This window comes from Anolis sagrei, chromosome 7, assembly GCF_037176765.1.
Source record: "Anolis sagrei isolate rAnoSag1 chromosome 7, rAnoSag1.mat, whole genome shotgun sequence".
NCBI classification, from domain to species: domain Eukaryota; kingdom Metazoa; phylum Chordata; class Lepidosauria; order Squamata; family Dactyloidae; genus Anolis; species Anolis sagrei.
This window is the reverse complement of record NC_090027.1, coordinates 23,800,381-23,813,588: the sequence shown is the minus strand read 5'-3', so window position 1 is coordinate 23,813,588 and position 13,208 is coordinate 23,800,381. Positions and strand designations below refer to the sequence as shown.

The 13,208-nt window shown below is 46.0% G+C and overlaps 1 protein-coding gene across 2 annotated transcripts in view; it reads left to right on the top strand.

The window, feature by feature from the left end:
* Nucleotides 1–13,208, top strand: part of SEMA4C (semaphorin 4C) — a 112,701-nt gene that overhangs the window by 32,138 nt on the left and 67,355 nt on the right. For both annotated transcript variants that reach the window (XM_060786995.2, XM_060786996.2), the window contains exon 2: nt 12,420–12,661. In XM_060786995.2, coding sequence (XP_060642978.2) covers nt 12,544–12,661 — 118 coding nt within the window. In that variant the 5' untranslated portion in view covers nt 12,420–12,543. The remainder of the gene's footprint in view (nt 1–12,419; nt 12,662–13,208) is intronic.

Here is a 13,208-nt window from a genome sequence, read left to right as displayed (position 1 = left end):
AATTGAAGAAGCTGTTGTAAACTCATCATTATATAAATGGTGAATTTGAATAGTAACAGGTGTGCAAGTGACGTTGTCGGAACCCATCCGGGAAATAACTTCCCATCCATTCACCTCTTTATCTGCACAACAGCCCTGCAAGGTGAGCCGCTCATATCCCCAAATTACACAGGATGCAGGGTGACTGCTGCACAAATGATGAATGGAGCTGGGCCTTGTATCTTTGCTCGCTTTGTATGTAAATGCCCTTAATTTTAATTAGAAGCCAGCCCTCGGACGCAGTGCTCCGTGCTTGTTTGGAGACGGTTGTCCCCAAAGGCAAGCTGCAATTAGCCGTGACTCCTCAGCTGTAAAATGGGTCTGATAGTACAGGCCCGGCTGCTGGGGATGCTGGGAGGCGTGACAAGGAGACAGAGAAGGCAGGGCGCCTTTGATCGGCGCAGATTAAGAGGCAACGATATTAAAAAGTGTGGCCAGGTAATTGGCTTTCTCTTCCAAAGGGTGCGGCTGGCGGGGCACGCTCTCCGGCGTGGTTTAGGAGCCATGCGCTTTGGCAGAGCATTGCCCTGAATGCCACCGGCCCCGAGGAGATGGCGAGGCGGTTTTGTGGCTTCCTTGCCTGCAATCTGCTTTTTGAGAGAAGACAAACTGGTTTGAGCACGGTTGGGCTAGTAGCCAAGTGACTTCTGACTTCTTGGAAGGAGGAAGATCAACCAGAGCGAAAGTTAAGAAAGCAGTTGAATCCAAAGATTTCTGCACTTCGACGTCTGATTTTGCAGAAGTTGTTTGTTCCCCTTTTCAGAATCTTTAGCTAGTCTTCAGGGATATTTACTTTACTTATTTAGGCGATCACTCGTTATTTATTTATTTGTTTGTTTGCTTGTTTAGAGTTTTTATACCCCAGTCTTCTCACCTCCGGGGAGGGACTCAGGCCGGCTAACAACATAAAATTCAATACAATAAGAAAAACATTATAGGTCATCAATATAAAATACACTTCATACAATTCATACAAATTACAGCAAAAATCAGTTTGTCCAAAAGAATCACAAATTCATCGCCATCCGCCAGAAAAGTCAGCAGTTATTGACTCAGTCACCATTCTGCGAATGCAGTATCTCAAAGCCATGTTTTTACCTGCTTTCTAAACGTCAGGAGGGAAGAGGCAGATCTGATCTCCATCGGGAGGGAGTTCCAAAGCCGAGGGGCCACCACTGAAAAGGCCCTGTCTCTCGTCCCCACCAAACACGATTGCGAAGGCGGTGGGACCGAGAGCAGGGCCCCTCCAGAAGATCTTAACAACCTTGATGGTTCATAGGGGAGAATATGTTCGGACAGAGCCGTTTAGGAATTTATAGGTCAACACCAGCCCTTTGAATTGTGCTCAGAAGCTGATTGGCAGCCAGTGGAGCTGGCGCAACAGAGGAGTAGTATGCTCCCTGTACCCCGCTCCCGTTAGTAATCTGGCTGCCGCTCGTTGTACTAGTTGTAGCTTCTGGGCAGTCTTCAGAGGCAACCCCACGTAGAGAGCGTTGCAGTAGTTGTTGTCCAAGTATGATGGCCTTCCAAGTGTAGTGTCTTACAGTGGGTACATATGTGACTGTGGAGCCCTATCTTTGACCCATATGTTCATCCACAGTGAGGACATTGGTTTCCAGGTGGAAGGCAGTCCCAGTCAGGGTTGGCTTGATGCACCTTCCAGTTGGTACATTTCTCCCTTTCACCCTCCATTCATACCTCTTCGAATTCCATAGCACTGCTGGTCACAGCTGGCCTCCAGTTAGAGCACTCAGGGCCTGGGCTTCCCAGTTTTCTTTCAGTGTCTCTGCCACAGTTTTAAAGGGTAGCTTCAAGCCCATCTTTCAATCTCTTTTCCCGTCCACCAACATTCTGTTTTCCATTTTTTGAGTTGAGAGTATAGTAACTGCTTTGGGAAACGGTGGTCAGGAATGTGGACAACATGGCCACTCCAGTAGAGTTGATGGTGTAGGAGCATCCCTTCAATGCTAGTGGTCTTTGCTTCTTTCAGTATGCTGACATTTGTCTGCCTGTCTTCCTAAGAGATTTGCAGGATTCGCCCTCTGTTTCCAAAAAGGAAGAGAAGGACAGATGGAAAGATCTTCAGCCTTCTCTTCCAAAAGGGTTCATGAGACCATCAGAAATATATGTTTCCTGATTGTCTTTGGCGATCCCTCTGAAACCGCCCGTGACCCCCCCCCCCGGGGGGTCCCAATCCCCAGGCTGAGAAACACTGATCTACAGAAATGTGGAAGGAATGAGATAGGCCTCCTTGCTTTCTTCCAGTTAGACAACTTTGATGCTTCTCTAAAGATCTCTCTGGCGTTCCTTTATGTGGCTTTTCTGATGCAGCTGGGATTTAATACATCCCAGAACCGGTTCTCCGTTTATCCTTTGGGTCATTGAGGCTGTGCGACTTCCTCGCTGTGTTTGTGCCATTGAATTGGAGCCTTGGCATTTGACACTGTAAACCCTGCCGGCAAGACTTGTTCCCGAATCCTTTTCCCATTTGAAATGAAGTGCCGCTCTTGTCATTGGCAGGGGAAATGAAACCTGTTTTCTCAGAAGATGGTGAAATCTCAGCCTGGGATTGTCCTGCAGAGAACAGAAATTAGTTGTCTTGACCGAGGCAATCTTCCTGGATTTATAAAGTCCCGGAATGAAATAGGTCTGTGTTACCTGTCTTGCTGATTCACAGCCAAGTTTCTCAATTCCTTTTTCGATCAGAAACGTTAGCATCTCTTCGTAATAGCAGAAGCAGAGGAAGAAAAAGAGCCTCACTCTTCTTGTGCAGTGTTTTCTAGATGTGGATGTGGATGGGCCTAAGGGCTGTGCGTGCAACCATTTCAGGCTATCAGGATAGTGACAGCTTGGGAAACATAATTCTCCAAAAGGGATTTTCTGTGAGGTTCACATTTTGTATTTCCAGATACCTAGAAAGCTGAACCAGATTAAATCTGGCACATAGGACGCTGCTGGTGGATTGGTCTTTTATGCCAAGGACACTGAATCTCCATATTGCAGGCAATATATCAGGAGCAGCTGGTCAGAAATATTAAGAACTAGCTTGGGTACCCGGTGTTGCCCGAGATATTTGAAAAAGGCATTAAACTTTTGGTTTAAAACCCTCCTCCTAGATACATCCTTTGTTCATGTCCAGCATTTATTTTTAAAGTTTTAACTATTACATCTGGCCCTGCCATAGGTTTCTAAATTTCTGTTGTTATTGTCTATCTGTGAGTTATACTAATTGTATTGTTTATTTTGTTTATTGCTGGTTGTTTATTATTGCTTGTTGTTTTTGATGTGTTGTTGGGCTTGGCCTCATGTAAGCCACTCCGAGTCCCTTGGGGAGATTTATTTTTCATGTCAGGAGTGACTTGAGAAACTTCAAGTCGCTTCTGGTGTGAGAGAATTGGCCGTCTGCAAGGACGTTGCCAAGGGGACGCCCAGATTTTGAGGTTTCTATCATCCTTGTGGGAGGCAGATTCTGTGACAGAGGGCGCTCATCCACTTCTCCCAGATTCGAACCTGCAACCTGTTGGTCTTCAGTCCTACTGGCACAGGGGTTTAACCCACTGAGCCACCGGGGGCTCCCGCCTTGGGGAGATGGTGGAGGGGTATAAACAAAGTTTTTTTACATTATTATTATTGCTAGCCGTCCCCTGTTACGCGTTGCTGTGGCCCACTCTGGTGGTCATGGGGGTTCTGTGTGGGAGGTTTGGCCCAATTCTCTTGTTGGTGGGGTTCAGAATGCTCTTTGATTGTAGGTGAACTATAAATCCCAGCAACTACAACTCCAAAATGTCAAGGTTTATTTCCCCAAAATCCACCAGTGTTCACATTTGGGCACATTGAATATTCGTATAGAGTTTGGTCCAGATCCATCATTGTTTGAGTCCACAGTGATCTCTGGATGTAGGTGAACTACAACATCAAAACCAAAGGACACTGCCCATCAAACCCTTCCAGTATTTTCTGTTGGTCATGGGAGAACTGTGTGCCAAGTTTGGTTCAATTCCATCGTTGTTGGGGTTCAGAATGCTCTTTGATTGTAGATGAACTATAAATCCCAGCAACTACAACTCCAAAATGACAAAATCAGTTTTTTTGAGTGAAGGACATACATTGGGTTGTTAGGTGTCGTGTCCAAATTTAGTGTCAGTTCGCCCAGTAGTTTTTGAGTTCTGTTAATCCCACAAACGAACATTACATTTTTATTTATATAGATTGTTGTTGTTGTTTGTTTTGGGGTGTTTGGGAGTATCCTCTCTGGATAAGGGAGAACTACAACTCCCATATGCCAAGGGCAGTCACCCCCAAACCTTGCCAGTATTTACAGTTTGTCATGTTGGGTCTGTGTGCCAAGTTTGGTCCAGATGGGGGCTCTGTGCGCCAAGTTTGGTCTTTATCGGTCTTTGTTGGGGACCACAGTGGTCTGTGGGAACTGAAGGGTTTGAAAGTACTACAAATCCCATCATCCGTTGTCTGTCAACCGCACCAGGACGTAAAATGCATCATGGGGTTATGTGTGCTAAGTTTGGTCCAGGTCTGTCGCTCGTGCAAGTCTCTGTGGCCTGTGAAAGTGAGAGCCAATCAGAAAGCTGCCACATACACTTCTGCCCTTCCGCCCTCCGCATACATACATACATACATACAAACATTCACTTTTATTATATAGATAGATAGATATAGATTAACTAGGTATTTTTAATTACAAAAATGTGAGTCAAGCACTGAAAGGGTCAAATGGATACAATGACTTAGCTAAAGCTGCAGTAGGTGTGCCTGTAGCTTAGCAGTCCTCGGTCTGAGGGAGCACTCAGTGTTAGCAGACCTCAGTGAGAGAGGCCTCAGTATGATAGGTCTCAGTCTGTGAGAGTCTTTGTGGAAAAAGAAGGGCCTCAGTGTGAGAGATGCATCAATCTGAGAGGGCCCTCAGTGTTAGCAGACCTCAGTGAAAGAGGCCTCAGTATGACAGGTCTCAGTCTGAGGTAGCCCTCAAAGTCTGTGAGAAGTCTTTGTGGAAGAAGGGCCTCAGTGTGAGAGAGGCATCAATCTGAGAGGGCCCTCAGTGTTAGTAGGCCTCAGCAGGTGTGTTATTAGGCCTCAGCAGGTTAGTAGGACTGGTGTGAGAAGCTTTGTTGAGAGGGAGCCCCAGGTTGAAGGCCATTGTGTGTAAAGCTCCAGTGTGAAGGCTGCTGTGTGTTAAAAGCTACAGTGTGAAGCTCCTGTGTAAGAGCCGTCGCAAACTCTGTTCCTGCGAGAGAAAACCTTGCTAGCATGTCCCTGACGTCACGAGACTCCGCCTCTCTCCCCGCCCCTTTCTCTGCCCCTTTCTCTTTGCGAGCGTGGTTTTTCCTTTGCTAGGGCAGCATTGCCCGCATTTTCTCTCAGTTGGCAGAATTCAACTGAGAGAAAATGCGGGCAATGCTGCCCTAGCAAAGGAAAAACCACGCTCGCAAAGAGAAAGGGGCGGAGAAAGGGGCGGGGAGAGAGGCGCAGGCTCATGACGTCAGGGACTTGCTAGCAAGGATTTCTCCAGCAGAAACCTAGTTTGCGACGGGCCTAACTTTGGAGTGAAAAGAGGCTCTGTCAGAGCGAAACTGTTTATTTGCATGAGAAATAAGCCCGGCATGGAAGCAAAGAAGGAAGTGTAAATAAGTCTGTTTGTGTTATGAAAACCTTCTTCTTGTAAATAGTGCAACCAAATTATTTTTCTATAAAGAAAAACCTCCTAAGGAAGAGATAACATTGCTCTGTGTGTGTTTCTTTTTTTATCACTTGTGGCTACTAATGCTGGGTCAAGCTGCTGCTGATAAGTTACTCTGCTGTGCATTTATGTCATGTTGCCAGGGCTCTACCTTATTTAGGTAGAGATGAACCAAACTCCCAGTTTTATCAAACAGTTTAATTAAAACAGTACTTACTTGCTGGCTGTTTTAATAGACCAAGACATAACGATAGCACCCAACCACAAAATAAAATGATAGCAAAAACAACTCCCGTAGTCAAAAGGGTCCAGTCCAGTGGTCAAATGCCAAGAGTTCAATAAACAAAGTCCAGGGATCAAGTGTCTATACTGTAGTCAAATGCCAGTCCAAAGGTTCAAGGATTCCAAGATTACAGGAGACAGGTCAGGATACTGAAAAATCCAACAGACCTGGGGGAAAAACCAGCAACACCCACCACCAAAATACAACAGATACTTTTCTCCCAAAGATCAGACTCAAGGTTAGCTCCTTAAATCCAGTAACACCCAGCTGCAACCCATCTCCTGCACACCTCCACCCCTAATTGCTTTTACCTGTAAACTGTTACTTACAAACTACTCAGCCCCTTAGAACGAAGACTTACATTAACCCTTCTATCACCAACTGCCAGGTTTACCATCACCAACCACCAACTATGGAACATATGACAATTTATGAGGAGGGTCTTTTGTTAATAAGTCCACTCTCCCAACATGTCCTGCATTATTTTATTTATTTTTTTGCAAAAAGAGAGTCTGAAGAGTGGAAGAGATTCTCTTTTGGACAGGTGTCACCTCTGAACATTGATCAGGGGAGATTTTAAGGCTTTCCCTTTGCCTTTAGCATAGCTAGAGGGACAGGTTGTTCTCTTTAATAGTATTGCATCGCTAAATGGACCCTTGGGTGGCTTTTGGAATAGCTTTTCTCAAAGTCTGGTCGCCGGCTCTGCGGTCAGAAAGGGATTTTTCTGGAACTGAGTATTTGAATGATTGGAAGAGGAAGTGGTTGACTGTCTTGTCAAGTAAAGTTCCGCTATTCTCAGAGCACTTCCTTTATCACAGGAGTGGCCATGGTGTGATCCACCAGATACGGAACTGCAGTGTCCATGAGGCCTGGCCAGCATAGACAGTGATGGGGAATGCTGAGAGTAGCAGTTCCAGAACAACTGGAGGGCTGCGTGTAAATCGTCTTTCCAGTCCATTTCAACCAAAGTGCTGTTTTTTCTGCTGGCCAAAGGCCTGGTCCCACAACCACGATTTTACTTTCTTCCTGAAAGCCAGGAGGGATGGGGTCGATCGTATCTCATTTGGAAGCGCGTTCCACAGGCGGGGGGCCAGCTCCGAGAAGGCCCTGTCCCTCGTCCCCATCCAGCTGCGCTTGCGATGTTGGTGGAAGCAAGAGCAGAGCCTCCCCAGATGATCTTAGGTTACGAGGTGGGACGTAGAGGCAGATGCGTTCAGACTAGCATGGGTACCAACAAAGTTAATTTTGTAATTGTCCAAAATGTATAAGGTTATGGGTGAACTACAACTCCCATCATGTCAGGTTAAACCCATGAAACTCCACAGGCGGGGGGCCACCGCCGAGAAAACCCTGTTCCTCGTCCCCACCAGCTGCGTTTGTGATGTTGGTGGAAGCAAGAGCAGAGCCTCCCCAGATGATCTTAGGTTACGAGGTGGGACGTAGAGGCAGATGCGTTCAGACTAGCATGGGTACCAACAAAGTTAATTTTGTAATTGTCCAAAATGTATAAGGTTATGGGTGAACTACATCTCCCATCATGTCAGGTTAAACCCATGAAACTCCACAGGCGGGGGGCCACCGCCGAGAAAACCCTGTTCCTCGTCCCCACCAGCTGCGTTTGCGATGTTGGTGGAAGCAAGAGCAGAGCCTCCCCGGATGATCTTAGGTTACGAGGTGGGACATAGAGGCAGATGCGTTCCGACTAGCATGGGTACCAACAAAGTTAATTTTGTAATTGTCCAAAATGCATGAGGTTGTGGGTGAACTACAACTCCCATCATGCCAGGTTAAACCCAAGAAACTCCACAGGCAGGGGGCCACCGCCGAGAAGGCGCTGTTCCTCATCCCCACTAGCCGCGTTTGCGATGTTGGTGGAAGCGAAAGCAGAGTCTCCCAGGATGATCTTAGGTTACGAGGTGGGACGTAGAGGCAGATGCGTTCAGACAAGTAAGCCGGGCCAGAACCGTATTGAGTTTTATAGGTCAAAACCAGCACTTTGAATTGAGCTCGGAAGTGGACAAGCAGCCAGTGGAGCTGATGTAAAATAACACCCTCCAAAACTAAACCAAAGAAAACATCTTCAGTCACCTCGTTGAATGCTTTTGGTAAATTAGAAGCAACAAATTACTAAAGTGTCATTGCGAAAGCGTGAAATAATGATTCATTATGGCTTGTGTAACATCTAACAGTCCTTGATAAGGCTCCCTTTGGGCCACATTGGCGAAGCTTTGGAGATGTTTCTGCTCTTTGTGTGTACGCGCGTGTGTCTTGATTTGCTATGTTAATCTTTTCTTCTTGGCTTTCTCTCTGCTTCTGTTGCTAACCACATGAGAAACCAGGGGGGAAAATGTCCAAAAATGCTATGTAGAAAACTGGTTTTTATTATCAAGAGCACCGTTCACCTCATTTCCTTTTAGAACTTGAGTTTCAGTGAAGAATTGCATAAGGAATATACGTCCCTCTCCCCCTGGGGAGGAAATTGAGTGGCAAGTGATTTTTTCTGAAATCCTGTCAGTCTCTTTACTCAAAGGGGCTTTTTGTTGCTCTTCCTGGAGACCAGGAAGGTCAGTCTTTTGGTGTTGGAGCAGTTATTAGCCAGCTATCCTATTTAACGCTGGTGAAGCATCAGGTGCCACTTGAGTAGTCATGCAGGAAGGCCATGAGGGAGGCAACAGGTGGATCAGAGGGTGATGGAGCGGGTGCACTGGATGTCCACGAAGGAAGGCAATGAGCACAACAGAACTCTTGCAACATGGTTTTGATCAAATTGATAGCATTGTGGATTGAAGAAGGGAGCAGAGCTATATCTGGTGCTTGCTAGCTTCTCTCATGAGAGGGGCATTGCGCAAGGAGTTACTGGGTACCTTGGACAATATCAAAAAAAGTATTTAAACTTTTAAGTGTCAATTACAAAGAAAGTTTCAACCAATCTGCTCTGCAAAACAGTGCTGCCCAATCTCCCCCGTGTCCCAATCCATAGGAATAGTGCCTGTGGATTCAGAAGTAATTGGTTATTTCTCTGAAAGTCTTGGATACAGATAATCGTGCTTTCCCCTCTGAGAGTTAAATACAGGCACATGACTTGTATATATTAACCTTCTTTATCTCTGATCAGTACAACAGTTTCCAAAAATCTGTTAGACCTGAGCATAAATCAGAGCCGGGCTTTAGCACAGCTGGTTAATCACCAGCAGCAATGCAACTTACCAATTGAAAGGTTGGCAGTTCAAAGCCCGGGTCAGGGTGAGCCCCTGACCTTCAGCCCAACCCAATGTTTATTTATTTATTTATTTACAGCTTTTATATTCCGCCCTTCTCACCCCACAGGGGATTCAGGGCGGATTACAGTGTACACATATATGGCAAACATTCAATGCCAATTTTTGACATACCAACGTATACAGACATACACAGAGGCTATTTAACTTTTTCTGGCCGCCAGGGGAGCTGTCGCTTTCATCGTCCATCTGCGACGCTGATGAAGCACTTCCGCATTTCCCGCATGCTTCCCCGCTGGAATGCTTTGCTGGAGTCTTCTTATGGCCTCATTAATCAGTTAATTTAGCCTCCCCACACTTTAAGGTGGTACCTAATTTTCCTACTTGACAGATGCAACTGTCTTTCGGGTTGCAAAGGTCGACAACAGGCTACACACAATTAGTTGGAAATCCACTCCAACCTGGGCTGGCTTAAATGTTCACCTAAGCAGTTCAAAAACAGCGGTGAGCTGTGAGTAGAGAAATTAGGCACCACTTCAATGGGGAGGTATTTTATAGCACCATATAAGAAATAACAGAAAGAATGCCGGCAATCAAAGAAAGGAGAAGGAAGTCTGTGATCAAGGCTCTTTGTCACAGAGCAGTGTTTTTCAAAAAATGGCAACATAATATCTCTATCTGTTGTCTGTCCTGTCTGTTTAACGGCATTGAATGTTTGCTGTGTTTGTGTTCTTTTTGTGTGTGTCAGGAGCGACTTGAGGAACTGCAAGTCGCTTCTGGTGTGAGAGAATTGGCTGTCTGCAAGGACATTACCCAAGAAACATTGCCCTGATGTTTTACCATCATAGCTTCTCTCGTATCCCCGCATGAGAAGCTGGAGCTCCCGTGATGCACTCTGAGTCCCCTTAGGGTGAGAAGGGCAGAATATAAATGCTGTGAATGAATAAATATATAAATAAAACCATGCCTCTGTACAGGGCGGTCTCCCTATATATAACCTGGCGATGCCACTGTTTTCTTGGGCTCTGATTGGCCCAAACACCACCTCCTCTGAGGCATGCGGAAGGCTGCATGAGCGAAGCCACATGGCCCGAAAAACCAAACGAAGCAACGGTAACCGTGCAACTTTCCCTTTCATTTCACCCCTTCTTCCGTACAAAAATGGGACTTTCGTTTCATGCCATCCGAATGGATGGCATGAAACGAAAACTCAAATTAAACAAATTAGACCAATATGGTTTATAGGTAGTGAAATCTCTCTCCCATCTCTTTGAAGATTGACTTGAGCCATTCAGCCGTAAAGCTTGCCCATTTGCAACATGGTTATGAAAATAATAATAATAACGGTTCTGGCCCTACTTCGAACGCATCTCCTCCTATGAACCGACTAGGACACTAAGATAATATGGGGAGGCCCTGCTCTCTGTCCCGCCTGCATCACAGGCGGGGACGAGAGACAGGGCCTTCTCAGTGGTGGCCCCTTGGCTGTGGAACGCCCTGCCTGCAGATATCAGATCGGCCCCCTCCCTGCTGGTGTTTCAGAGGAAAGTGAAGACCTGGCTGTTTGAACAAGCATTTGATTAAACAGTGTAATTGAACGTAGGAATGGAATAATGGATAATGAGACTGGATTCTGATTTTACTGTTGAGGCACTAAAGATTGTTGTTCTGATGTTTAATGATTTATGTTACAATTGTTTTTAATTGCCCTATACTTGTCTCGTAATGTTTGTATTGATGTTGTTCACCACTTTGAGTCGCCTGAGGGCTGAGAAAAGCAGTATATAAATAAAGTAAATAATAATAATAATAATAATAATAATAATAATAATACAGCATTTTTACTCCGCCCTTCTCAAACTCCCCCCCCTGGGGGGGGGGGGGCTCAGAGCAGCTAACAAAGGCAGCAATTTGATGCCACAAATCAATAACACAGTATAAAACTATAAATACATAGAGTTAAAACAATAGCAATTAATTATGACCAATTATCATAACAGTCATTAAAACAACGCTCAGTCAACAACCCATTGATAGAACAATAAAACCGTATCCTCATATATATCATCTTGCCAATCCATTTCCAGTCAAAGTGCTGCTTTATCTTTATTGTCCAAAAGCCTGGTCCCAAAACCAAGATTTTAATTTCTTCCTGATTGCCAGGAGGGATGGGGTCGATCGTATTTCATTTGGAAGCGCGTTCCACAGGCGGGGGCTACAGCCGAGAAGGCCCTGTTTCTTCTCCCCGCCAGCTGCGTTCACAATATTGGTAGGAGTGAGAGCAGGGTCTCCCTGGATGATCTTAAGTTACGAGGTGGGACGTGGAGGCAGATGCGTTTGGACAAGTAAGCTGGGCCAGAACTGTATAGAGCTTTACAGGTCAAAACCATCACTTTGAATTGAGCTCGGAAGTGGACCGGCAGCCAGTGGAGTTGACAGTCCACTTCCGAGCTCAATCCATGGTATGGTGGGGTTGCTTTGAGTTTTTCAGGCTGTGTATCCAGCAACAATACATGGCATGATGAAATAGCTGTCAGCTCTCTATGGTGTCGGGAAGTTGTGGAATCGTAGAAGTGGAAGAGATCCCCACAGCCGTGTAGTCCATCCTTCTGTGTGTACAGGAGCTCGGAGCTCAGGCATCCCTGACAGGTGGCATCTGAACCCTTTTTAGAAACCTCCCCTGGAGTGAGTTGTTGAGTCAGACCTCACTGTGACTGCTTTCTGGAAAATGTTATCAACAGAAGTTCATTAGATGTTGCTTTTAAATATGTATATATATATGCCAAGGGTACTTAAGTGACTCTGTTTTCCGGGCCAGTGTCCCATGATATCCAGGAAACTTCACTCGAGATAGAAATCTGCCTCTCGATATAGATATACAGGAAGTAGGATTTCAAAATTGGGCCATTGTGAATGGGAATTGGAAGTGGGAGGGGGGACGACTCTGATTTCCACCCGTGTTGCTCATTGACTGAATCACCCTTAGTGCCCTTGGGCCACACGCTTCTTTCTAGAGCTCATCCTGATACCTGAATGGAAACTCCCTCAATGCTCCTTTTGTTCCAGTTTGGGCCTTTCCCCCCTCCCCGCTTCCTTCCCCGACACACGTCATGCGGACTCTTTTCGTTCATAATTGATGCTGCCGTAACCTTAGCTGAGCTAACCGCTTTACTCTCATTGTTGTCAGGACCCCGAAGGCCGAAGAGAGAGGCAAAGAGATCCTGCGATCACAGGAAGACTTTCCTCTTCGAGTGGCCAGTCGTCCTCCAGACCCCTCCTTGCATCGGTGGAAGTTGTGCAGTTGGGTCAGCATGGCCGTGGGGCCAGCCTTCGCCATGTGTTTCCTGGCCTCGTTCGTTCTGAATGTAGACGCCTTCTCGATCAGCAGTTGGTGGAACCTGGTGCCCAGGAAAACAGTGCCCTACAACGGTAAGCAGACCGTGGTCTTTTGCCCAACCGGGGGAGCGAACCTGCATGCTAGTCATGACAACAAGAGCCTGTCATGTATTTAAAGGCATCAGGAAGAAGTCATGAGCATAGCATTGAGAATGACGGAAGCAGACACCTTCTGTTTAAAATAAAGGTTATGTTTCTAGCCCTTAAGGCTCTGACTGTGCTCACACATCTGTCGTCTGTCTTGCAATGCTTCTGCTCTTTCACTTTGGGACACGAAACCCAAGCAATCTTAAATGAAGATGTGCAAGGAAAATCAACAACTAATGCACTCAGGTAGCTTCCTGTTGCTTCCTTCAGCAACGCGTGGAGTGTTTACCTTTTGTGCAGCTAAGCTGTTGCTAAGAGCTGTTTCTTCAGGTCGGCCCTGGGGATGAAAACACAGCATGCTAATGTCAGACATGTAGGTAAAGAGGGCACCGGTGTTGAGTGACACTCGGCTGTGGGGTCCTTTAATGCTACAACGGTTGCAGTGGAGATCATTTGCTATAGGATTATAATTGGTGAGATATCCACCTATAGT